This window comes from Cydia fagiglandana, chromosome 9 (genome assembly GCF_963556715.1).
Source record: "Cydia fagiglandana chromosome 9, ilCydFagi1.1, whole genome shotgun sequence".
In the NCBI taxonomy this organism is placed as follows: domain Eukaryota; kingdom Metazoa; phylum Arthropoda; class Insecta; order Lepidoptera; family Tortricidae; genus Cydia; species Cydia fagiglandana.
Genome location: NC_085940.1, coordinates 11397359 through 11422860, shown reverse-complemented (window position 1 = coordinate 11422860; position 25502 = coordinate 11397359). Strand labels below are relative to the sequence as shown.

Genomic DNA, 25502 nt, shown 5'->3' with positions numbered 1-25502 from the left:
ATTTTCAATAATTTTGGAACGAACCCATTCGTTTGACGTTTTCAATTGACGTATGACGTTGCGTGTGCGAATGGAGTGATACGAGTGCGAACACTGAAAAGTATCACTAAAAAGTGCAAGTGAAATTCTGTAGATAAACTTAATAACTTTATTTTTATACAATTATGGTAGTGTTAGAAGGAGAAGCTGGAGATGCGAAGGCCCTAGGTACTGAAGAAACTGAGAAGGAAGAAGCGAAAGCCCCAACTCTTCTTACTTTAGAAAGTATCCTTTTTAAGATAAAACAAGCAGTTTTTATTAACGTGGATTCAATTGGATATTACAATATGTTGATTTGTTAATGGATACGTAATATAAGGACGGTTTCATTTAAGGGCTGGCAGGTTTTGTCATATTTTTGCATGTACAATATACCTCACAGGTTGGAAGCAGTTCAAATGTCTTCAAGATAAAAAGATAAGGGTCAAATTTATCACATTAACTCATTATTTTTATTATATCCTCAATATTGTGAATCTATAAATGCGTAAAATTAATTAAATAATAATCTCTAAAATTACTAAAATATGTGCCTTGAATTATTTGAATTAAACTATAGTTCGTTTTTTTTAGCATTAGGAAGAACTTGGAAGAAGGTAAGCGATTTTGACATGTCTTTTAATTCAAAAACGCTTTTTAAAAATCAGTAACTATTACTTATGAAAGCAGAATAATATAAATGATCGTATTAGATTCATAAATGTTACATATTTGCCGTAACTTATTTTAAAAATGTGTTTTTCAATTGAAAGATACATCAAGATTGTTTAGCTTATTTCTAATGCTGAAAAAACGAACTATAAATATGTTACCTATAAATTGTACATATTATAGCAAGGTTACCCCTACATAAACAAAATCTTACTGAGACTAATTAAATCTCTTATAAGAATTGAGTGTGCAATTACTTTCTTATCCAGGTATATATTTATTTAGTTATACAAATAAGGTAGGTAAATAGGTCCTAAGTTTATTGCTGCATTCAAGGTGAATTAAAACCAAAATATTACTTTGCTAATCTGTGAAAAGATAATGTGCTAGTAAATCAGTGCCAACCCGTTATATGTACTTGCATATTTTTTACATGCAATTAATGTTCTCACCCTCCCACTGCAAAATAAATACACAACAAAATAAATATACAACAAACCATCACCAAAAAGACAATACTCGACACATGTTTCGCTGCTCTACGAGCAAGGGTTCATTCAAGTTGCACTCTAAAAACACTATTTGTCTTTGGGGTTGTGCACAAATCACACGAGGTGTTTTCGTCTACTTTTTGACCCTCCCCCCTGGTGATATTTGGTGAAGTGCAGAGTGAAGATATGTTTAACGAAACCGAGAAAAAGTATCTACTCATGTGGTAGGTGTTTTTTTCATAGTTTCGTTCACTGTAGAAAAATACACGTGAGGTTTCCTTGTACCCCCCCTCCCTCAACGTGATCTATCGTGATTTTGTCGTGACCCCCCACCCCCATCGATACTCGCATGATTTGTGCACAAGCCCTTTTCCATGAGTCCCAAAATATGTATAATGGAGCATTTTTGGACCCGGGTATGTCCTTAAACTATGTCCAAACCAGCGGTGGTAGGTCCCGCAAGGGGCCGCCTGGTTTGCTACCACCCTCCCGCCAGAGTCAGGCGCCAAGCAGCCATGCTGCGTTTCGTCTGTGTGCGGGAGTACCAGTGCCTTTGGGGGATGATTGGCTGTCAGTTGTGTTGCATAATGCCGGTTTTTGGATCCTTGAGTGACGTCGGGCCGAGCGGCTCTCGCTGGAGGGTAGCGGGATCCGAGGCACGGTCTTGCCGGTGGCCGACCGCAGGAAGTTGGGGGCCCAATTGTACGACAGCCACGTGCGAGAGGCTGCCCCGCCACCTAGCGAAAAATCCTGGAATAGCTCCACCGTGCCAGTTGGCGACTGGACGGGAGGACCCGGTGGGTTATTTCAGGGGGGCTCGGGCGTCCCCGCAGTCTCCAAGTGAGCTCCTCATTGTCCGGATTAGCTCAAGTGATCCAATTGGTAAACGCAACACCTCGACAGGCATTTTTTCACCCATCCCACACTCCACAAACATGAAATCAAAAAGAAAAAAAGAATAGGGTTAAACACCGGCTGCACTTCCTCCCATTGAAAGTGCACCTCACCAACATCAGGGGGTTGCACTCAAATATCGATCCGGTCCACCACCATCTTGAAACCGAAAAACCGCACCTATTCTTTTTGACGGAGACGCAAATCAAAACCCCAGCGGACGCGTCGTACCTCAACTACCCAGGCTACTCACTGGAACATAAGTTCAGAGCACGTGCTGGGGTCTGTGTGTACGTCCGCGACGACATTTGCTGCAAGCGTCTCCGTTGCTTTGAGGCTGCCGGGTTTTCCACTTTGTGGATTATGGTTGACTCGGGCTCAGAGAAAACTCTGTATGCCTGTGTCTACCGATCGCACAGCGGAAACCAGGAGACAACTAGGCTCTTTGACCACCTTACTGAGATGGCAGATAAAGCCCAACAGCGGTACCCTGCGACTCAACTCGTATTCCTTGGGGACTTTAACGCCCACCACGAGGAGTGGCTGTTCCCGTACAAGAATACTTGCCACGCTGGGAGGGAAGCGCGCAAATTTGCTGTATCCCTAAACCTTACCCAGCTGGTAAATGTTGCGACGCGGATACCGGATGTTACTGACCATACACCCAATTAACGGCAAGCTGCTGGCATACCTCGAAGCAAATGATCTGCTCAGTGACCGTCAATATGGCTTTCGCCGAGGTCGGTCTACTGGGGATCTTTTAGCGTATGTCACGCATTGCTGCGGCGAGGCCATCGAGAGGAACGGTGAAGCGCTTGCTGTTTCACTGGACATCTCGAAGGCCTTTGACAGGGTTTGGCACGCAAGTCTCCTTAGCAAGCTTCCTGCTTACGCCATCCCTGCTGATTTTTGTAGCTGGCTATCTGATTTCTTGAGAGAACGGTCGATCAGAGTAGTTATTGATGGCTGCTCTTCGGACCTCATGGCCATTGACGCCGGTGTTCCTCAGGGGTCTGTTCTCTCCGCAACCCTTTTCCTGCTCCACATTAACGACATGCTGCAACCCAGCATTGTAGGTTATGCAGATGACAGTACGGTTGTTGAGAGATATTTGGCTAGTGCAAGGGACAGCAGGGAGGATATACGTTCACAGAGAGAGGCCATGGTTGAGCGAATGAGCTTGACCCTTAGTCTCGTTTCCCAGTGGGATGATGACAATCTGGTCACGTTCAATGCCTCCAAAACGCAGGCGTGTCTATTTTCCGCAAAACGAAGTCCATTCGACCTGACTCTTTCTTTCCGGGGTGCATCTGTACCTATTACCGACAGCCTGGAACTCCTCGGCATGGAGCTGAGTTCAGTCCTCAGTTCAGTCCTCATTGAGTCTAAAGCACAAACTGCGGCCAGAAAGCTGGGCGTCCTAAATAAGGTGAAGCGATACTTCACACCTGGACAGCTTCTAACACTTTACAAAGCTCAAGTCCGGTCGTGTATGGAGTATTGCAGCCACCTGTGGGATGGCTCAGCTAAATACCAACTCGCCGCTTTGGACTCAGTGGAGCGCAGAGCCAGGAGGATGATTGGCGACAAGAAGCTAACGGCTAAGCTTCAGTCTTTGGCCCATCGGCGGAAAGTCGCCAGCCTGTCGGTATTCTACAGGTTGCACTTCGGGGAGTGTGCCGAAGAGCTACACGAGCTCATTCCACCGTCCCCATTCTACCATCGGACTTTTAGACGCACGGCTGGTTTCCATCCTTACTTGGTAGATATTCCACCAATTCGCACGAAGCGCTTTGCTTCTACTTTCCTTATGCGCACTGCCAAGGAATGGAATTCCTTGCCGGCGTCTATATTTCCGTGTTCTTATAACCCGGCAACCTTCAAATCAAGAGTGAACAGGCACCTTCTGGGCGAGCTCGCTCCATCGTAGGCCACGTCTACGCCTCGGCTAGTCTGTGGCCATGAGTAAGCCCATTCATAATAATAAAAAAAAAATCCACGAAATTGCCTACCTTTGTCCCATATGAACACAAACTTTCTGAAGACTTGCAGGTGCCTAGTAGGTATTATGTGGTATTTTCTTTCCTCCTTAATGGGTTTTACGTGCATAATACATGTTAATACTGTTTTTTTGCCTGAATAAATTCCGTAACCAGCACAGTCTTCCGGCTGACGAAGGATGCACAGCAGCAACATGGTCTGCGGCACGGCGACTTCCAGCGCTACCGCGGCTACTGCTCGCGCCGCATCCGTCGCCTCAGGAAAGTGCTTAAAATACCACAAGTAAGCTTAAATACCCATGGGGTTGGCCGGTCAAAGTATTAAACAGATGGCGCCATCATAGCTTGCCCCGTCAATCCCTAGAATTGTGTCAAATTTTAGTTATTTTAATGCTTTGAATGCTGGCTCTTCAAGCCAAATCTCATAGAAAAAGGGGCAAGCTATGATGGCTCCATCTATGCAAACCTTTGACAGTTGCCAACCCCAATCTTTAGGTATTTAAATAAAAGTAAACAATTTGTACATTTTCGAGTAGTTATAACATTTATTGGTTATCCAACCAAATACAAAACCGCCTATATCAGTCACAGAATGTCCTGACTTTAACCTACATGATTTGACCATGTAATGCTTTCATCTAAGCTCAGCTGGCTTAAGGAGCCATTTGAGGGTAGATTTTGTTTACTTTTATTTAATTACCTAAAGATACTGAGTATTGACAAAGTAAACTATTGTTTGTGGGTAATGTAGGTGTGTAGATATTTTAATTACAGCAATATAAATTAAAGGCGCTTTGTTTTTCATTGAAAACTATGGTCCATTGTGTTCTGGCTGGGAGATAGGCTTTCCCTCGGTCAGCCCTCTTTCTAACATAATCAAGGTCTTTATGATAGTCCACCTGATTGGTGCTTAAATTCCAGCTACATATTTTTGTAGAAAAGTCACCCCTGCAGCTTAAAAGTTGAAGGTGCCAAAAGTAGAGTGTACTATCTGCGAAGAAAAGTTAAGACCAACACTTCTCATTCGCTCTTGCTGATTGTAGCGAAAATATTTGTTTTGTGGATACAATAATTCACCCTATGTCTATTTGAAAAAAACATTTTTCTAGGGTGACCGTCGCCACTACCGGCGGCGCGACGTGACAACAGCCCACGTATCGGGCCCGAAGGCCGAGCCGCGTCTGCTCTGCGTGCCGCTGCTGCAGGCCGAGCGCGCCTGGGCCCACGCCATGCAGCTCCGACAGGAAGCCAACACCGAGCCCAGGAAGAAGTTCCATCTCATTTCTAGGCTGAAAAAGGCTTATGCACACTCGCAGACGCTGCTGGAGCTGTGTGAGGTACCTAACTGATCTATTAATAATCTGATCTTCTCTAGTCCGAAGGCTACACTCACTCTCTGATGCCCTTAACCTTTTGGACGCCAATGACCTATATATCCGCACCGCAGGTTCAACGCCAAAGACCGATTAATCAGAGCAACATAGACCTACGTGCATATGCATAAAGTTCAATTTCAGTTTTGACACTTCGGTGACGTGGCGTCCGCGTGACAGCTTTTGTTTGACACAGCGTCGAAAAGGTTAAAGTTTAGTCAATGATTATTCATCACGAAAACTATCCTTTACGGTCGTCGCTAGATCATTTCTAAATTGAATAAAGCACTTATTTTACCATAGAGGGCTCGAAAGCCATAGTATGACAATAGGTAATTTTCGCGACTCGCGACTTTTGCAGGCTTTGCCGCTTTGCGCCACTCGTGAGCTCGTGACACTCATATAGAATCCACCTGGACAACACAACATGCGTAATAAGTCCCTTCACCAACCCCATGGATGTTTTGATATGTCTTAAGAAAAATATCTTTATTTAGGAATATTAAAAATTCCATACAATATTGTTAGTACCACATCAATAAAGCTACATGTTAGTAAGTACCTACATTAAAATTAATCATTAACATTGTACATATGTCGGCGGCCGATCGTAAGATCAGGCATATCGTGAAATTCCTAGGCATATCGTGAAAATCTGACTCGTTCCCTGAGTCGACGGAGCCCCGCCACGCGGGGCTCCTATTTCTGGGCAGTTTGCCCTTCGGACATCTGAAGCAACCTAACGAATCTATCCTGCCTAATATATATTGGTTTAAGTTGACTATCGTCAAAACGTTACACAGGAACATTACGATCTGCCTGATCTTACGATCGGCCGCCGACACATATAAATAATCGACACAATATTTTGACAATTAATGAATGTCTTTATCTGACCCATTAAACAGAGCGGCGTATGCGACGCCCGCACGCAGCTCGAAGCCGGCGCGTACGCAGCCTGGCTGAGCGGGGTGCTGCTGGTCGAGCTGCAGCAGTGGCGCGGCGCGGCCGAGAGCCTGCAGCGCGCGCAGCTCGTGCTGGAGAAGCTGTGCGCCGCGCTCAACGAGGAGGAGCGCACGGTCTACAAGCAGAAGGTACGGGAATAGAATGTGTGAGGAATCCGCCGGCTTGTTTTTAGGGTTCCGTACCCAAAGGGTAAAACGGGACCGTGATAGCTACACAGTTGAAATTTTCACAGATGATGTATTTCTGTTGCCACTATAACAACAAATACTAAAAACAGAATAAAATAAAGATTTAAATGGGGCTCCCATACAACAAACGTGATTTTTGACCAAAGTTAAGCATTTTAAGCAACGTCGGGAGGGGTCAGTACTTGGATGGGTGACCGTTTTTTTTTTGTTTTTTTTTTGTATTATGGTACGGAACCCTTCGTGCGCGAGTCCGACTCGCACTTGCCCGGTTTTTTAACATTCATAAGAGCTTTATAGTACGCCACTAAAATGTGATAAAGACCTTTGACTTTGACCAATGGGACGAACGAGCGGTCGTTACCATTATAGTGTAGGTACATTGCGTATATTTAAATAATAGTATATTGTATGGGCTGATAAGACGGCGCGCGAACTCTTATGCGATTTTATTTACATTAAGGACTATTGGTTACATTCAATTCCGCCGACCGGTCAAATACCGCAATATAATGAAACTCGCATGCGAGTTCTCGCACCATGTAAATGGGCCTTATGTGTCCACAGGTGGAAGAACTGAAGCCTAGCCTGCGTTACTGCGCGTACAACATTGGCGACCAATCAGCGGCGGGCGACCTCGTGGCCATGCGGGGACAGGGCCTCATCGAGAACTTGGATACGTTGATGGCTCAAGCCAAGTGAGTAATTGAGTATGAACCTTAAGAGTCCTTACTCCTACAGACGAGCGTATTTTGCAAAATGCTTCCTTTTTCATTCAAGATTACGACGTAACTATTAGTATTTATTCAAAAACTGATAACGTACTTAAATAATCATTTCTTAAACTAGGGGCTGCAAACGTTCTAATTTTCATTTTCTCTTTTTGAACCTAAAATAAATGAGTTTTCTTAGAAGTCTTTTTCAAAATTTGCTGTGAGAAGGGTCGTTTCGGCTCTCAATTTTGCAGTAAACAAGAATCATTTGGTATATGAATGATTACAATTCAACTCATCATATGTTATACGAGGGGCTTACATGCTTGAAAATCGAACTTTCATTTAAAAAACATGATAAAATACCTTCCGAGTTTTCTTCATTTTTTTGGTGAAAACAGGGTTACATTACATTTTTTTATCGCTAATTGGACTTATATTTTGCCACAAAAAAAATCTTTTAACAAACTGTAACTTTATGTTTAGTCATTAAAAAAAAATCATAACTATAGGACCTACCTTGCCGTAAATATATATTTTTTTAAAAGACCTATAAATCACGCTGCAGCGACGCCGCGCGCTCATTCTCCGCCGAGCGCGCTTAGGGAACGGACCTGCGCTCGATCGTCAGGCGCTCATTGCTTCGTAAACATTGAGCGAGTTCCGAGAACTGTTGTATACTATGATTAGAAAATCTTGATCCAAGGGAGAGTACATTTTTCACACCATATTAAATTTTAACAACCGACTCCCGCTTATGTGATAGATTTTCAGTGTTACTTGAATTCTGGTTAGGGTTTGCATTTTAATTATACCCGGACGACCTGGATGATGTCCAGGTTCTCTTGATGGAGTCAGGAATTGGCCACCGAACTCCTAATCTACTCATCTTAACTCCATCGTGTTTGGGCTCCATGGATTTGCCTTGACGAACACCACGGATCTAGATGAGGTCCAGGTTCTCATGATGGACTCAGGAGTTGGTCACCAGAACTCCTAATCTACTTATTATCACTCCATCGTGTTTGGGTTCATTAGATTTGCCCTGACGAGCATCATCTGTTTAGATGAGGTCCAGGGTCATGAGACCCTTCTGGTGACCAACTCCTGACTCCATGATGAGATGGTCACCAGAAGTCCTAATCTACTCATCATAAGTCCATCGTGTTTGGGCTCAATAGATTTGCCCCGACGAGCACCATTGATCTAGATGAAGTCCAGGTTCTCATGATGGAGTCAGGAGTTGGTCACCAGAAATCCTCATCTACTCATTATAACTCCATGGTGTTTGGGCTCATTAGATTTGCCCTGACGAGCACCATCTATCTAGATGATGTCCAGAGTCACGAGCCCCTTCTGGTGACCAACTCCTGACTCCATTAATGAGATGGAGTTAGGAGTTGGTCGCCAGAAGTCCTAATCTACTCATCATAACTCCATCGTGTTTGGGATCAATAGATTTGCCCCGACAAGCACCATCGATCTAGATGAAGCCCAGGTTCTCATGATGGAGTCAGGAGTTGGTCACCAGAACTCCGAATCTACTCATCATAACTCCATCGTATTTGGGCTCAATAGATTTGCCTTGACGAGTACTATCGATCTAGATGCGGTTGATAGATTATTAATATTATTTTATTTTATATACTTACAAATAAAGCTTCATTTGCTTCCTCCCTTTTCACATCCTTAAGGGATAATTTTTGAGATTAAAAGTTTGCTATGTTATTCCCCGGGACTCAAACTATCTCTGTACCTACCAAATATGAACTAAATTGAATATTTTAAACTTTCGCGTTTTGAACACATATTAACTCACATACCCGCGTTAGACCCGTCTATAATGTGGGTTTAACTAAATTGGTTCAGCAGTTTAAGTGTGAAGAGGAATTAAAAAAAGTATTTTTTTTCTTCATATTTTATGTGTTTTTACTTCGGAATGGTGACACCTGATGATGATGATGATAATGACAATGAATTCGGCACCCCCGATTTATACGAAAATGATACTAAACTTGGCCTAGTGGCTTAAATGATACAGATATCAAGATCAAGTTGTGAGCCCCCCCCCCCCCGCCCCCTCCGCCCCCTAAAAATTTACATCAAAAATCTGGGTGGCAGAGAGTTGTTACATTGTTAGTACTCTCAAATTTATTGTTTTTATACAGGGTGGCCAAAAAATAAGTGCTTTTCGTTGCTAGCAAGAAAATGGTTGCTAAAAAATGTACCCTCCCATAGAAAATGGACTAGCCAAAATCTATGAAACAGTAATTTTTTTTTTTGCGATTTCGGTGTAGGTCCCATACTAAAAGTTGCTCAGTATAATCACTAAAGCTCCCTGGCAACGGGAATGCCCTTATATTTGGGTACCCTGTATATGCATACAGGTATATATTAGGGTGTTGCTTATTTCGTCGAAATTAAAATTTTCTATGTCTCACCCCCTTAAATTGTTCTCTTTCACTAAAAAACAATTAGAATTTTTTATTTCGTTTTAGGGGTCGCTACTGAATTTAGAAAATTTGAATCCTTCATACATTATGATTTTTTTTTAATTTTTAGTTTTTAATTAGTGAGACAGTGAGTCAAAGTATATGGAAGCTATTTACATGTAATTCAATACTAGGTATAGTCAATATATTTTAATTTTTATTCCTATTTTAGGAGTGCGCACTGCTGAATGAATATTTAGAACGCCTAAAACACGCATAATAAGCTATAAAAAAATAGTGGTATTATTTTATGTTAAACTGCACATTAATACACCCTGATCCTGACCCGTTGATTCATATAAAAAAAAAACAAGAAAAAAGACTAAAAAAAATAATCTTGTATGGAGGGTGCAAATTTTCAAAATTCGGTAGCGACCCCTAAAACATAATTGAAAATTCTGAAAAAAATACACATTTGTTTTTTAGTGAAAGAGAACAATTTAAGGGGTTGAGACATAGAAAATTTCAATTTCGACGAAATAAGCAACACCGTATGTATACAGGGTGATTCATGAGACGTGAGCAGGACTAATCCTGCACACTCAGTAACTGATAATTGATCGATCACCGTCGTATTTAGGTGAAACAACGACACTTTTTCCTATTTTTATATTTTTGGTGAGGGCAAATTTAACTCTCTACAATCATGGTTACCCTACAATACCTAATTAATAAACATAAAACCTCTTTAACCGTAATGACAGTTTTTTGATTACGAAGAAAATAAACTGTCAAACTTGAGTGAGATACGATTTTTCAAAAGTAACCAGGCCGTGATGACATTTAATTTGACACAGAATATCGGTAGTTTAGTGTTCTAATTTTAGAGTGACCATGCATGTCGTAAATAAATTTATTAATTTTTTTTTCAACACTAGTAGAAAATTAACGTTAATCTCACTAATAGTGATACGAAACAGTTGCTTATAATTTACAAAATGCGCAGTGTTAGTCCTGCTCACGTCTCCTGAATCACCCTGTATATACTATAATTTAGTATAATATTATCTTTCAAACATTTAATCATTCAACTTCCTTGGTGAACTGACTTGAATAGTTCCTTGACTTCATGGATGAACTTGTCGCAATAATTCCATGACATAGGTAAACAATCATTATTATTTATTCGTCGTTGGTTATATATTTTCTCAACACATACACTCTATTCACTACTATCATGCTTATAAAAGAGTGCCAATATAACGTTAAAATAAATTTACTTGCAAATTAAATTGAAAAGTATCAATATTATTCTCGTCTGCGTTGAAACGCGCATAGCTTTGCCGGCGCTCGCGTATCAAGCGCCAGCGCCATCTATCGAGTGTTATTTCGCAAAATCGGCGAACGCTCTAAGGAATAAGGGCTCTTAACCCGTGTCGAACTCGAATCTTTGCTATTATATTGTAGCGGAAGCAGTTATACTCGTCTGCGTTGAAACGCGCATAGCTTTGCCGGCGCTCGCGTATCAAGCGCCAGCGCCATCTATCGAGTGTTATTTCGCAAAATCGGCGAACGCTCTAAGGAATAAGGGCTCTTAACCCGTGTCGAACTCGAATCTTTGCTATTATATTGTAGCGGAAGCAGTTATAAAGTTGACCCAAAAAAAATTTATTAAGCTATGAGCTTCATCACATATGTCCCTTGAGTAATTCTAAGCATTTCAAGCCTGGGAGGCAATAAGAAATGTGCGTCTACTCGGATTTGTAATGGATTCAAACTTTCAACCCCTTTTTAACCCTGTTAGGGGATGAATTTTACAAATCGCTGAAATTACTTTTCCTGTCTTTTAATAACCACTCACATGCTTTTGGTAACTGTAGCTACCAGCTGTCACCCTTATTTTATTATAATAATAGAGGTCACTGAAAAATATCAAGCATGTGAGTGGTTATTATCCCCAAATACAAAGATTCAAGTCCCGCGTTCGAAAAAAATTTTGATATCCATACAAACTTTCAACCCCTTTTTCACCACCTTAGGGGATGAATTTTCAAAAACGCTGAAATTGTTTTTCTTGTATTTTAATAATATATCGTTTTACGAAGTTTCAAATTCCTAGCTTAAAATAAAACTTGAACCCCATACAAACTCTCATCCCCTTTTTAACCCCCTTAGGGGTTGAATTTCTCAAAATCGCTTCTTATCTCTTGTACACTTTATAAATGTAATCTAGTGTGCAAATTTCAACTTTCTATCTTTTGTAGTTTCGGCTCCGCGTAGCAAAAATCTCCAACCAAATTTTTCACCTTTTTACGCTTTTCTTGTAAAATTACTATGAAACTGAAAAAAACAAATATCAGCAATGAATTCTACGTCTATGGTTTATACGAAAATGATACCAAACTTGCCCTAGTAGCCACCAGGATCAGAATAGATTTTTTTTAAAGATGACGGGTGGCGGCCGTCTTTGTACCCCACCCTCCCCCCCCACCCCAGGCTAGAAATGCTTAGAATTACTCAAATATCAGATGTGATGAAGCTCATAGCTTAATAAAAATTTTTTGGGTCATGTATGGCAGCGTTAGATAACTGATTCCAGTATTGAAAGCATTTCGGCAAGCAAGTCGGCGGCCTTACAGCCATTTAAATATGAACCTTAACTAAAGCAGCATAACGTTGAATATTGAACGCGAACCTGCGCTATTGCCCAAATCGGCGATGAGTTTGATATCTCTTTTTCCCTAGTGTTTAAATTGTTTCGTTGTGCAGGGAGTCCCGGTCGGGCGTGATGCACGAGGTGGAGTGGTTGGGGCGGCGCGTGACGGTGCGGCCGGAGAAGGCGCGCATGTTCCTCATCACGCTGCAGGACCTCGACAAGTCCGCCGCCGCCGCGCCCTCCACCGAGGCCAAGATCGACATCCTCGACAACATACTCATCGACGTCAAGGACGCCATCTCCGCCGTCAAGGACGAGATCAAGAACGACCCCAAACTCAAAACCACCGAGGGCACCCAGTCCGGCATCTACTATCTGCTTTCCTATCTGATGTATTTGCGTCTCAAGCGCACCATCGAGAGGAACAACCTCCTAGTTCAACAAGCCGAGACCGCGCGCAAGAATAACACTCAGATAGATGGAAAGAAAGTCCGTCCTCAGGACTTAACGAGGCTCTACGAGATCATCCTTCAGAACTTCAATGAGCTCCAGCAGCTCCCCGGCTTCGAGAACGACGCGGCGTATCAGCAGGAGATAGAAACCCAGATGAAGGCGTACAAGGCCTTCCGATGCTACTACATCGCCCAGGTGTTGACCGGGCTCCGGCGCTTCAGGGAAGCGCTAGCCATGCTCGAACGCTGCAGCACATACACTGTCGAATCTATCGCTAGCAAACTCGACGATAAACAGTTGCGAGAGAAGCTGGAAACCTTGAAGAAAGACATTGAGAGCTGCAAGTTTGAAGTGCACGCCGATTCGGTGCTCGAAGACGACGACGAGGATGAAGAAAAATACACCTCTAGCGGCAAACCGTACAAAGATAAGAAGCCTCTAGTGGACCGCTTGGACGAGTATCGCGAGGACACTCAAGTGTTGACCAAGAACCCTAACATCTTCAAGATGCCCCCGCCGATGGAAGCGATTCCTTGCAAGCCGCTGTTCTTCGACCTGGCCTGCAACTTCATAGAGTTCCCGAACCTGGACGACAAGACAGGCGCGGCCGACAGCAAGAAGCAGGGCGCCGGCATCACGGGCCTGGTTAAGGGGTTCTTGGGCTGGGGTAAGAGCGACAAGTAGGGGGTTTTATACGCATTTTATTTGGTTGTTCATAGGGGACAAAATATATGTATCTACATGAATTACTTTGTTTTATTTATTTAGTACTTCGTTTGTTATTTCCCTAAGAACTGTGAAAGCGGTAAAGGTGTTCCTAGAATCAGAATCAGAAATTTATTTGTATAACATAGGTAATAAATACAGGTGGTACTTTTTATAATTAGTATTCAAGGCCTTGGCTTCCAAACCTAAAATCGTATGTTCGAACACTTTATTAAAACTACAAAATATGTAGAGACCAATGTTTCTTTATTTTAATCTCAGTTCCGTCTTTACTTATACATTTTATATTGTCCGTACATTAGTACAATTTGAAAGCTTAATAAAACCAATAAAATTATTTAACAGAAATATTTAACACATACTACAACATGTTTCACTCGAACAGTACAAAAATATAAGGATTTTGTTTTTAAACAATTTCACATTGTTAGTCCGTTGCGATGCTATATTTTTTATACATTACTATATTTGAGATGATTGAAATGAGAGATGTCATCTTGAAAATTTATAAACTTACAACGAAAAAATATTAAGATGAATTTTGTCTTTATATCAAGTAAAAAAACGCATAAGTAAGCATGTTTACTGAACTGGCAAGCTTGAAGTGGACACACCCAATAAAAACGTGAATTAGTGCTTATACTCGAATCAAAGACTTATTGATTGTACTATAAATAAAGGCTTCGTCACACAGGCGCATTTTCCGGGTGGCGCGTGAGCGTTTTACCACGCCTGTGTGACGGAACCTTAACCTTTTGGTACAAAGAATGTACTTAGGAACATAATTATCTTTCAAGCAAGTTTTGAGCCCATCGCACATTTGGCATCGTCAAAGTCATAGTCTAATAAAACATGGTCTTCTCTTCCCAGAGTGACACAAGCCTACGTCACAATAACATGGCCGCTATATATAGCGCTATCGCATATTATCATATAGCGCTGTCGCATGATGACGTAGGCTTGTGTCAGTCAGGTGACCTAGAAAAGACGGGAAGAGAGTACCAGGCGGAGTATATTATACCATGGTCAAAGTAAAAGGGACATTTAGAGAAGTTTTTTTTTTATTACCACACCATTCACACGTGTACAGTACACTTGACTATTCACACGAAAGAAAATAAAAAGCAAAAACTAGGCCGGTAAGACACTTTAAGAAGAGAAGCAAAACCATGTGCAGAAGGTAATCCCAGTGATTGAGGGCGTTGAATCGAATCGCCTAATATGCGGTGGGTTCAAATTGACTGTGCTAGTGCTAGGCTAATTGGACCTTTAAATACTAATTCTCCTAACAAGTAGGGCTAGGAAAGCGTTAGTGCAAGTCAAATATACAATTTGTCAGTTAAAAAGGTAAATTTTCACACATGATTTTAATAGGACTGTGTACTTTGGAACTATCAAAGCGGTTACTTCTGGTAACCATGTATTTCACGTTTATTCTACGAAGTCTAGTAATAAGTATACAATTTTGACTCTTATTTCTCAGAAGTAAGTTTCAAAATTGTAGATATTAAGAAAAGCGACAACAATACATTAAATGTTTAATTTCAGATTCCCTTGATTACAAGTAGTCCCGCAAAATAAAATTGCAGAAACCACTGCCTGTCATCATTGTGTTACTAAACAAGACAACATATATTACAGGATAATCAATTACAATCATTGTATTGGTGTAATTTGATCAGTATAAGTAATTGTGTACTAATGTATTATTAGAATAATGGTGAAATACGTGTACCAATTATCGGATTACAAATTTTGTAGCGGATTTTTAGAGTCGCTACTGATTAATGAATTCCTGTTTGTGATTTTGTACCTTAAACAGAATAAAGTCGATACTAAATATCAACTGAAGATACCACGCAGCCTAGTATGAGCCCAGAAATATAGATTTTCTGATAAGGCACAAAATCATAACTAGGTATTCATAACCAAAATAAATAAAAAACCATCAGTAAATCAATAACTACATGTAATTTATAAAGGTATACCAAATTATATTTTACCGATTTACACACAGATTAGTGTTAAGTGCAAGTTCATACATTTGCTACTCGCAAACACAATATGTACTTACTGTGTAAACTATTCATACTGTAGCAAATGTTTAAACTCGCGTTTTACATTAATCAATGTGTAAATTGGGCCTTATATATGTACAAAGGTTTCTTAGATGTTTATCTATTTGAGACCATAAATAATTCGTCAAATATTTAAAACTTAGCATTAGAGCACCCTAAATTAGAATTTTGAAGCAATATAAAAACAGCTTGAGCTAAATTTAGACCAACTAGGACCACTCAAAAATTTATAGCTTTTAATGTGACGGAGCAAACTGAAATGTTTCATTAACGCCAAGCGCGCACCACGATTTTAATTTTTGCGACACGATTTTAGAATCGCGCTGTAATTTATCGCAGAAAATTCACTCCGCGCACTGCGATGAAAAGTCGACGATTTGTTCATTCTCGACATGGATTTCGTACCAGTCGCTTGTCGTAAAACAATATGCAATCGCTGTATGACTTTGGGTATTTATACCACAAAGGCGATCTCCTTCTATTTCTATAATTAAACGGTCAACATCTAGCGTCTCATCTTGTAACTCCATTGGAGAAGCAGGTTCCGATATGTTGACGCTTGAAGAGCGAAATGCCGACTGAGGTCCGGGGTGCGATTTTATTATCGCAGTGCGCGCGGGGCCATACAACTCCGTACGCTGCAATTCACTTTGCGACAATCGCGTCGCGAGCAGTCGCGGAAAAATGTGACAAATCACAATTTTAAAATCGCTGCGATTTTTTGTCGCATATGCGCGCACTGCCATATAAACACATACGTTACATTTCTGCGACTAAATTATCGCGAGACAAAAAGTCGTGGTGCGCGCTTGGCCTAACATCAATCTATATTACGTCCATTATGCGACTTAAAGCTAAACATCATATGTTTATGTACCCATTAAATAAACAGCAAACAAAATGGCCTCGGTAGACAACATTTAAATTATTTTTTAACTGATGTATGCCTCGTGTTACCTTGATTAATTCCGAATGATTTCTAGAGAATAATTCTAACAAAGATTTTTTCTGTAAACAATGTAGGAACAACGTATAACTACGGTCTTTATCGAGTGAATTTGATAAACGCCCAAACATCGTCTTACACTATGTACATAAGCTCGCGTATTAAAAAGCAACAATACCCGCAAGTACAACTACAGTATTTATGTCGAAGATATCACATTTATTACACGTTTACCTTAACAGTACCACTACAGAGTTTCGGTAGCTAGCTATTTTACAAGAGTCACACTCAGTGAAAATATATTATATCTTATTATCATTCATCTCGACACCATACCGCTCAAAATTATTAAAGGTCTACTACAGACATTAGCGCATTCACTAAATTATTAATTAGCTCTCAAATTAGGATACATATTGTAAACATGCATCGATGCGGTTAATTTTCCATGACACCAAGGTACAAATATAAACCGACCGGTTAGCTGAGATCTTGAGTTCAATCTCAGGAGACGTCTCAACCGTTATGGGAGCGTACAACGAGGTATTTCTAAACGATATCTACAGTCACGGTGGAAGCCCTCGGGGGATTTGAACGGATCCCAAGTATTCGCGTTCGTCAGTTCGGTCACACTCGGTGTCGGGTCGTCCGGTGAGCGGTGAGGGAGCTAGCAGCCGAGCGGCGGCCAGTGCTTGGCGTCGTGCGCGGCGCGGTCCGCGGCCGCCAGCAGCTGGCCGCACGCCACGCACGTGTCCAGCGCCACCTTGCGCCCCACCACCAGCTCCTGCTGCTTGCCGATGTCCGGCAGCAGCGCCACCAGCTCCGCGAACAGCGCCTCCATCTGCGGCCCGAGCGCGGCCTCGCAGTGCGCGTAGAACTCGTCGGCGCTGATGAGACTGTCCCGGAAGGCGCGCGATGCCACCTTGAAGTCTTCCATCGCCTCCGCACTTCCCAACGCGGCCGCGAACTTGTTCACGAGCGCGCGGTTCCTGTTCTCGAAATTCAGCGGCGGGATGTACGAGTGTACGGGTGCGTTGAACGTCTGTCCCGAGGAGTTGGTAAACGTCATCCCGTCGCAGGCCGGCCTAGCTTTAAAGCCGGGCGGGACGCCGTTCGGCACCTTCTTTTTAGTCTGCTGCAGGACAGTTTTCATTGGCAACGCGAAGTTATTAACGGGCACTACGTTGTTAGATTTGGAGAGCGACGGGAACTCCTTGGCCGCTAAGGAGAAATCACCGTTCCCCCCGTTGCGTTCTTTCTCGTTGACGGTGACCGTGTCTATGGTTTTGATGTTCCGGTGTTGAGTGGGCGTGTGGGCCGAGGCCGCCAGCGTGCTCGGATCCATATATTTCAGATCCTCTATTCCGTTGACGAGGGTCAAGTCTATATCGTAGACGTTTTCCTTTCTCGCGCTGTTCTGCTTCTTCTTCTCCTTCTTGGTGAGTTTGGCGTCCGAGTTTGTGGGAGGACTTTGGACGGGCTGCGGCTTAGGCTGGGGTTGGGGCTGCGGCCTGACTTGCGGCTGCGTCGGCTGCTGCATTTTCTTAGCCTTCTGTTTCGTGTTGACGGGGAGGCCGGGGAAGTCTGCAACAGGGTTGAAGACAGGCTCCCTGGGCGGGGGTGGGTCGGCCCGGGGCTTGGGTTTCTCCTTCTGCTTGGAGATGGTGATCCACTGCGGCGGCGCGGAGGGCGCGCCTCCGCCCGACAGCGCGGGGAAGGCCTCGCTGCTGAGAGGTGCCTTCTTTGGTTGAGAGTTAGACGTGTTTTTCTTTAGAGCTTCCATCTCTTGGCTATTGATCATGGCGACCTGCATAGAATTAATTTTATTTGATACCTGTATTTTTTAATACAACAGTAATGTAGAAATGGCTAAATGGCTTATTAGTAGAGTCTTCTACAGTATGAAAGAGTTTGACGATTATGATAATAGTGTCTGCATGTATTAATTTTGTTATTTAGTTATAGGTTAGTCATAATTATATTGTACGTCCGTGATGGATAAACTGTTGGTTCCTAATATTACTATGTAACATCCTTGTACACAGTTAAACAATAAATGGTATCTTATCTTATCTTATAATTCAGACACGAATTCTTAATGCTTTACGTGTATCGTTTATGACTCCCATTTCCGCCCGTCAGTCATTAGAGAGTAGCAGATGTAAAAAATTATTCTAAGGCGGGAGTCGTTTTTAGGGTTTTCAGTGTATAATATTAAAACCATAGGTTGGTACCAATCATAGACTAGGAATCCTCTAGACGGAGTTTAGAGCAATTATTTCATGAAACCGATGCTGCCAAAAATATTGGGGTGTGGGGGACGAGGTGAGCGAGTCCCGTGCCGTGATTGGTCCGTTCAAAGACACGGGCGTCACATAAAGACACTGACTCGAAAATGGAATAAAACTACCGTATATTTGTGGTAGAGGGTGTAGCGCTACTATGCTCAGTCTGGAGGATGTCTTGTCTGTGGGTTGGCATGACAGCAGTACCTTGGGCGACTGGTGTGTGGCGGCGCCCACGCTGGGGTGGTCGTCGCGCGCGCCGGGGGGCAGCGTGGGGAAGTCGTCGTCCGACAGCGGCCGCCGCGCCGGGATGGACACGCGGTTGCCGGACGCCTGGGTCAGGCGGAAATTGCTCGCGGAGGTCGGCTGGCTGTGCAGCTGAATTGACATGCTGGGTTTTGCTGAAATAATGAATACATGTTACGATTACGAGGGGGAGGCAATGTTGAGATAAAATTCGATTACATTTAGTGAGTTAGACGAGATAGAAATGATAGTGCAGTTACTTACAGTTCCGCAGTATGGTGGCGGCGACCGGCGGCGCGCGCTGCGAGGAGGCGGCGGCGGGCGCGGGCGCCGGGCCGCTGTCGGGGCCGAGCGCCGGGAAGTTGCGGTCGTTGCGGGCCAGCCCGTCGCCTCCTGCGACATAAGTTCGCCTACTCGTTACAAAATCAAATGAAGCTAGAGAAGCCGAGTGCGAGCGAGATGACCAGATTTATAAATCGACTAGCACGTTGATTTTCACACCGTATTAAGATATTTCTTTTAATCTTTTCGACGCCGTGACAAACACAAAAGCTGTCACTCGGACGTCGCGTCACCCACGTGTCATAACTGAAATTGAACTTTATGCATATGCACGTAGGGCTATGTTGCTCCGTGGTTGTGACCTGCGGTGCGGATATATCGGTAATTGGCGTCCAAAAGGTTAACCAATGTAATGCGCGACACTTGCTGCACAGATAGCGGAGGGCTTATAGAGCGCTCTATATACAGGTGTCAATACAGAACATCACCTTTGTAGGCCTTATGTCCGGCGCCAAGCACGAGGTTAGGCGTCTGCGGCGCCGCCGACAGGCGCGGGAACTGCTCGTCGCTGCGAGTGTCGATGCGCGGCGCCTGCTGCACGGGCGGCGGAGGGCTTATAGAGCGCTCCATTTCGCGCTCGCGGTCCCTGTTATATAAACATAATATGTTATTAAACACGGCAGGGCTCGTCAAATAGAGCAAACAGAATGGGCATAGAGGTACAATCCGTTTCTTGAAACATCGGCTGCTGTCCGATGATGCCGACGGTAAATGCAACTGTGCGGGCGTTAGGACGCAAAGTCTACCACTAACGTCCTTATTCATAAACGCCCTACAAACCTCAATTAGCTAATAATCGTTTCTTTATCCTTTCATCTTGACTTATGCATTTGTAAGAAAGGGATAAAATAAATCAGGCCTGTAAAGTTTTATGAATAAGGACTTTAGTCCTTGATACCGACCTAGGAGCCCGCTGGGCCTGCGGGTGCGGCGTGATGTTGAACTGCAGCTCCAGCGTCCGCGCTTGTCTCGCCGCGCCGCGCGGCATGTTCCGCCCGTGCACCGTCGCCTTGTGAGCTGCATGTCAACGAACAAGGAGTCAATTGTTTATTTCTTACATTAGCTAAGTTTTAATCTTTCCCTTGACGTTCAGTCCTGCCTTAGAATTCGATTGTGGAAAGTTAAACCTAATCAAAAGGGACGTATATCTCAGGACTGGCCTTACGGGCAATATGAATGGGGCCAGTACAGCGGTGTGACACCGCTACAACGCGATTGGTTGATGAGTTCGCATCACGCGCGTGATTAGTCGCAACTAATGCGTTAAACTGCGCGATTGGCTCGAATTCGTGAGTGACACCGCTGAACTAGTACCATTATTAGTGCCCGTATGGCCCGTCGTGAGTTATACGTCAATGCTAATCCACGATCACGCACACCATCATCGCGCTTATAAATTAGGAAATAAATACAAAGTGATCTTTCTCTTCTAACTAGATATCTCTACTTAGTATGAATGAAAGCTACGTTTTTTTTTCATGGTTCTACTACTCCTCATTTACATTTTTACGTATTATTCTGTATATTTCTTTAGAGTGTGCTTTTGAGCAAATGGTGTCAATCAATAACAAATGCGATACCAAAGTGTAAACACATTTATCATAAAAGTAAACCATACCTATTAAGTCCGCTAATGTGTATGATATCAAATGTTACCATCCTTAAATTCTGATGTATAAAACGTTGCCGCTAATGTCATAATTCATGAATGTCAATTTAAGTTCTTGATACTACGAGGAAGAACCTTATGTAGAACACAGAAGTTGAGTTAATTTTCGTAAAGGTAGCACACTTGCACAGTTCCAAGGGGAAATACCCCCTATCAATGGGGAAGTACCGCAGTTGTACCGTAACATTTATTTGGTCGTTGTATGCACATCCATATATAAGGTTTGCGATTTGTTATCTCTAGATTAAACCTGGTTTGGAGCTGCTATTATAGACTGGGGTTACTTTGGTTCGTGGGATAACATTGATCAACGACGTTTCACACCATAAGAAGTAGGTTTTTGAATGCGAATGTTTAAGAATTTAATAATGCAGCTGGCAACCATTTTTAACAGAAATACATGAACGCGAGCAGCAAAAAATACTGATTTCAAAAATCTGCGATCAATGTTACCCCAAGAGTTGTGAACCGCACCGCAGTCTACGGTACCCAGTAGGTATATAGACAGAATGTAAAAGATTTAGGTTAAACACGTGGATCGTCTTTTCAAATAATAACGGTAAACATATCCTTGGCTCTATAGGTACCTAGCATATATGGATGCAACCCGGATAGATGTCTATCCTCTAAGATGAGAAAGACAAGAGACAGAGAAAATGAGAGTTATCACTGACAATGAAACTATTAGTTAAGAGATAATCATTCGCCGGTTACATAGCATACTCTTAATTATTATTTATTTATTTAAACTTTATTGCACAAAAGAAAACTTATCGTACAAAAGGCGGTCTTGATGCCAAAAGCATTTTCTACCCAGTCAACCTTAAGGCAAAGCAGAAGATAAATTTATTACTTATAGTTACCTTTAAGATCAATCTCGCTCCGGAACACAGCGGTAAGATGCTGTCCGGCACACTCGCCCTCCTCGCACAGATAGTGGTCCGTCCGGAAGTGATGGGCCAGCGCCACGTGAGAGGCATAGTACAGGTTCTTGCCGTCGGCGTCGCAGAGGTGGCAGAACAAGTGCTCCTTGCGGAGGTGCCGGTACAGCTCGTCTGCGTCCATGAAGCGCTCCTCGCAGAACTCGCAGAGAGGGTGGCCTCTGGTTATAATAGACAACATTTAATTAAACTCTTTGACGCCGTGTCGCAGCACAAAAGCTGTCACTCGGACGACACGTCACCGAAGTGTAAAAACTGAAATTGAACTTTATGCATATGCAACGTAGGTCTGTTGCTTTGTGGTCTGTGATGTGTCTGTGACCGATTAATCCGTCTTTGGCGTTGAACCTGCGATGCGGATATATCGGTCATTGGCGTCCAAAAGGTTAATAGGGAGTATTACTGCAATGTTCTGCCGCCAGAGTGCAGCGCTAATTTGTTTAGTAAACCATAGAGTGACTTATACATATTACGCCTTCATTACGCATCAAGGCGGTTTGTTTACAGGAATTACAGGTGGCCTACCGCGAAACGCGAAAATCGAAATTTTGTTATCTCGCCCCTCTATCGATCGAATAAGCAAGAGTGATAGAGAGGCAGAAACCGAACTTTCGATTGTCGTGTTACACGGTAGGCCATGTGATTGAGTTAGTGACGCCGTCTCCGCAGTTTTGCGTAATATTCCCTATTGTATAACATTAACTCATAAGTCTCATAACATAAGCACAGTGGGTTTCAACTCTCTCTCAAAGTAAGACGTAACTTTGCACTTCTCACTGCTGCTTGCAGTAAGTATCCTGCGCGGGGAGTCGGACTGTATTGAGCTGGTGGGGCAACTACTACGTCTGTACGTTCCTTCACGGACCAGAATCGAGTTCCGACCTCGTGACCGTTGTCTCCTGGCAGTCCCGGCTTCGCGACTGTATCACGTAGGAATTCCCCTGTGGTTCGTTCTTTGCTCCTTTTGAATGATCTCCTCGCATCTCGGTGTGATTTGTTGGCAGGCAGACAGGTGGTAGTGTGTGATGAATGTTTGAGGTTTTGTGAGAAGATGGACGGATGCACGTCCTTTTACAGTTTAAAATGTGCTAATACACACTGAAGACTGTACTATATTTACCTGTGAGAGGTGTCATCAAGATCTCCTTTTCGTCTGTGGTGAGCGAGCTCCTGCCGCGTGTAGCATTTCCGTTCATTTGTAAATATCTGAAAAGGGAAAATGTATAATAGTTACTTACATTTGGAACACAATTCAAAAATATATTGCAACTTTCATTACATTTGTTATAACACAGCAAACTCCTATTCATTGTTAAGATTAAAAAGAGTATTTAAGCTAGACAACGAAATTCTAATCAAGTAGGTAATAATAAAAGTATGTTTTCCAATGTTCGTATTCAGCCGAATTATTCGGTAAAAATGCCGGAAATTCGGCAAATATTTTTAATCGCGTCTGTCTTGTTGTTAAATCAAGTTTCGGAAAGCAAACATGTTGAATCCATAGGATATTTCGAATTTTACAAGTGCCTAGTCTTTAACTGATTTGTTTTTAGGGAGTTGTCTAGGAAGTGATTCATCTCTAGTTGCTAATGTAATTGAAGTGTTATCAAATGATATTCAGCGAATATTCGGTTCGGTAAGATCTGAACCAAACATTCTGCCGAATATTTGTATTCAGTAAACTCCATATTCAGCCCACCTCTAATAAAAATCAATTAATTAAATAAAATTAAATAAGACGGAACATTTCCGTTTTTGTTACAATTGTTTAATTGCCGGTTAAAAAAAAGTTTCCTAATGCAATGGACACAATGTATTATGGCCATACTAAATAGTTTACTTTATATTTGATGATATGAATAATGTAGTATTTAGAGTTAGGCATGTATCACTAAGGCATGCATTGAGGCTAGCTGAGATAAGAAGAAGTATCTGTGTCAGCATTGTTCAGACATACATTGTTGCAAACCGTGTATAACACATATTATTTGATTTGATTTTGATATTTCGCAGGCCCAATATTACAGGGTTCTATGTTACATTTTCAAGAAAGTTTAAATTCAACTTAATGTCATTATGACAATGTTCAAATTTCCGTTCGTTAAAAGTGAAACATAAAACCCTGTAATATTGGGCCAGCGATTTGATAGATAATTTTGGGAAAAAATAGGTTAAGGCTCTACTTAATAAAATGTGGAATAAATTAATTTATTATGTACTTTAAAAATACCTTTTAAATATATTTTAAAATGTGTAAATTGAATTGTGTGTGGCGTTTGTTTATTATTGAGTCTGAAAACCTAATTAACAAATAAAGAATAACATTTACAAACCCGGTTTTGGTGAAAGAATAGGGAAAACTTTACTGACCTTCAGGTGTTTAACACAAAGATCACAGAAATATCTCTCATGGACCTTCCGCATGTGGTCACTGAGCATAGTGAAGGTCCTGAACGGCGCCAACTTGCTGCAGAGCCGGCAACGGTTCTCCAAGAGTTCCTCATAGGCATTCTTTATCTCCTGACTACAGAATGCTATCTTATACTGCCTTTCAAACAACCGGTCCGTAAAAACACGATTGCGCAATTCTTTGTAAGGCAGGACGGAGTCCGTAAACACGACCTGTAGATAAAATAAACCGAGTAAGTGATAAGTTATGGTTACGGTTTGTATACCAACGAAACAACGTGCTCACCCTCGCCAGGTCTTGCCGACAGATGGGACATTCGTTCTGCAAACACAGCACTCGCATACGAGTGGAACACTCGAAACATACGGGGTGGTCGCACTCGCCAATCGAGTAGTACAAGACATTCTTGAAACACACTACGCAAGTGTTATTGTCGGCCTGGGAGTCTGCCATGGTCGTTGACTGTTACGAATGGGGCTCTGTAAAAGTCACACTGAATTGTTATATCGTCAAAAATTATATCGTGGTAGCGACAAAATCGTAACTCTTGGAATAACTCGAATATGTACCCACGTACGTAAATGAAGGACGAAAATTTCTGTGCTATCCAAATTTGACAGACAGTGTAGTTTTGGAACTTTAAAAACCGTAACCGGAAATGAATTTACCGGTAATTAGTGAAACGTTGTTACTATTTCCATTTACGACATAGACTTATAATATATAAAGACGGTGTCTCAGCGAGCTGTCACTGTTGCCACTTTTGTTTAGTGTACGATTAACAATGAGGCCCACGTTGCTGTAGCCATGTCGATAAAGTCATATCGATAAACTATCGTCATTTCTTGCAATTTTAATTTTACTTCAAAGGCTTAACGATACCTAAAATGACCAAAAACGCTTTTATTCTTTATTGTGGTTATCAGATCACAATTTTATAGTCACGCCCCAGAAGGGAACCAAGGGAAAGTTCAGATATTTAATTAAAATACATAAATACCTCCTA

General features: G+C 42.3%; 2 protein-coding genes across 6 annotated transcripts; one reads left to right on the top strand and one right to left on the bottom strand.

Annotated features, from left to right (window-relative positions):
- Window positions 1–47: 47 nt before the first annotated feature.
- On the top strand, window positions 48–13599 carry LOC134667361 (signal recognition particle subunit SRP68). Its single transcript, XM_063524738.1, has 6 exons — window positions 48–264; window positions 4237–4358; window positions 5185–5412; window positions 6357–6542; window positions 7167–7297; window positions 12514–13599. Exons 1-6 carry the CDS (start codon window positions 165–167, stop codon window positions 13535–13537), a joined length of 1791 nt encoding a protein of 596 aa, XP_063380808.1. The 5' UTR covers window positions 48–164; the 3' UTR covers window positions 13538–13599.
- Window positions 13600–13806: 207 nt separating this feature from the next.
- LOC134667374 (E3 ubiquitin-protein ligase ZNF598) lies at window positions 13807–25195 on the bottom strand. 5 transcript variants are annotated; one of them, XM_063524768.1, is made up of 10 exons: window positions 25074–25195; window positions 24782–24975; window positions 24457–24708; window positions 23207–23292; window positions 22009–22247; window positions 20379–20493; window positions 19905–20062; window positions 19399–19527; window positions 19096–19289; window positions 13807–18410 (listed from the first exon to the last, which is right to left on the bottom strand). In XM_063524768.1, exons 2-10 carry the CDS (start codon window positions 24947–24949, stop codon window positions 17271–17273), a joined length of 2481 nt encoding a protein of 826 aa, XP_063380838.1. In that variant the 5' UTR covers window positions 24950–24975; window positions 25074–25195; the 3' UTR covers window positions 13807–17270. The 5 variants fall into 5 exon arrangements, with proteins under 5 accessions (XP_063380838.1, XP_063380837.1, XP_063380841.1 ...); XM_063524767.1 differs by having other exon boundaries at window positions 25070–25156; XM_063524771.1 differs by having other exon boundaries at window positions 25066–25126.
- Between the last annotated feature and the right edge of the window lie 307 nt (window positions 25196–25502).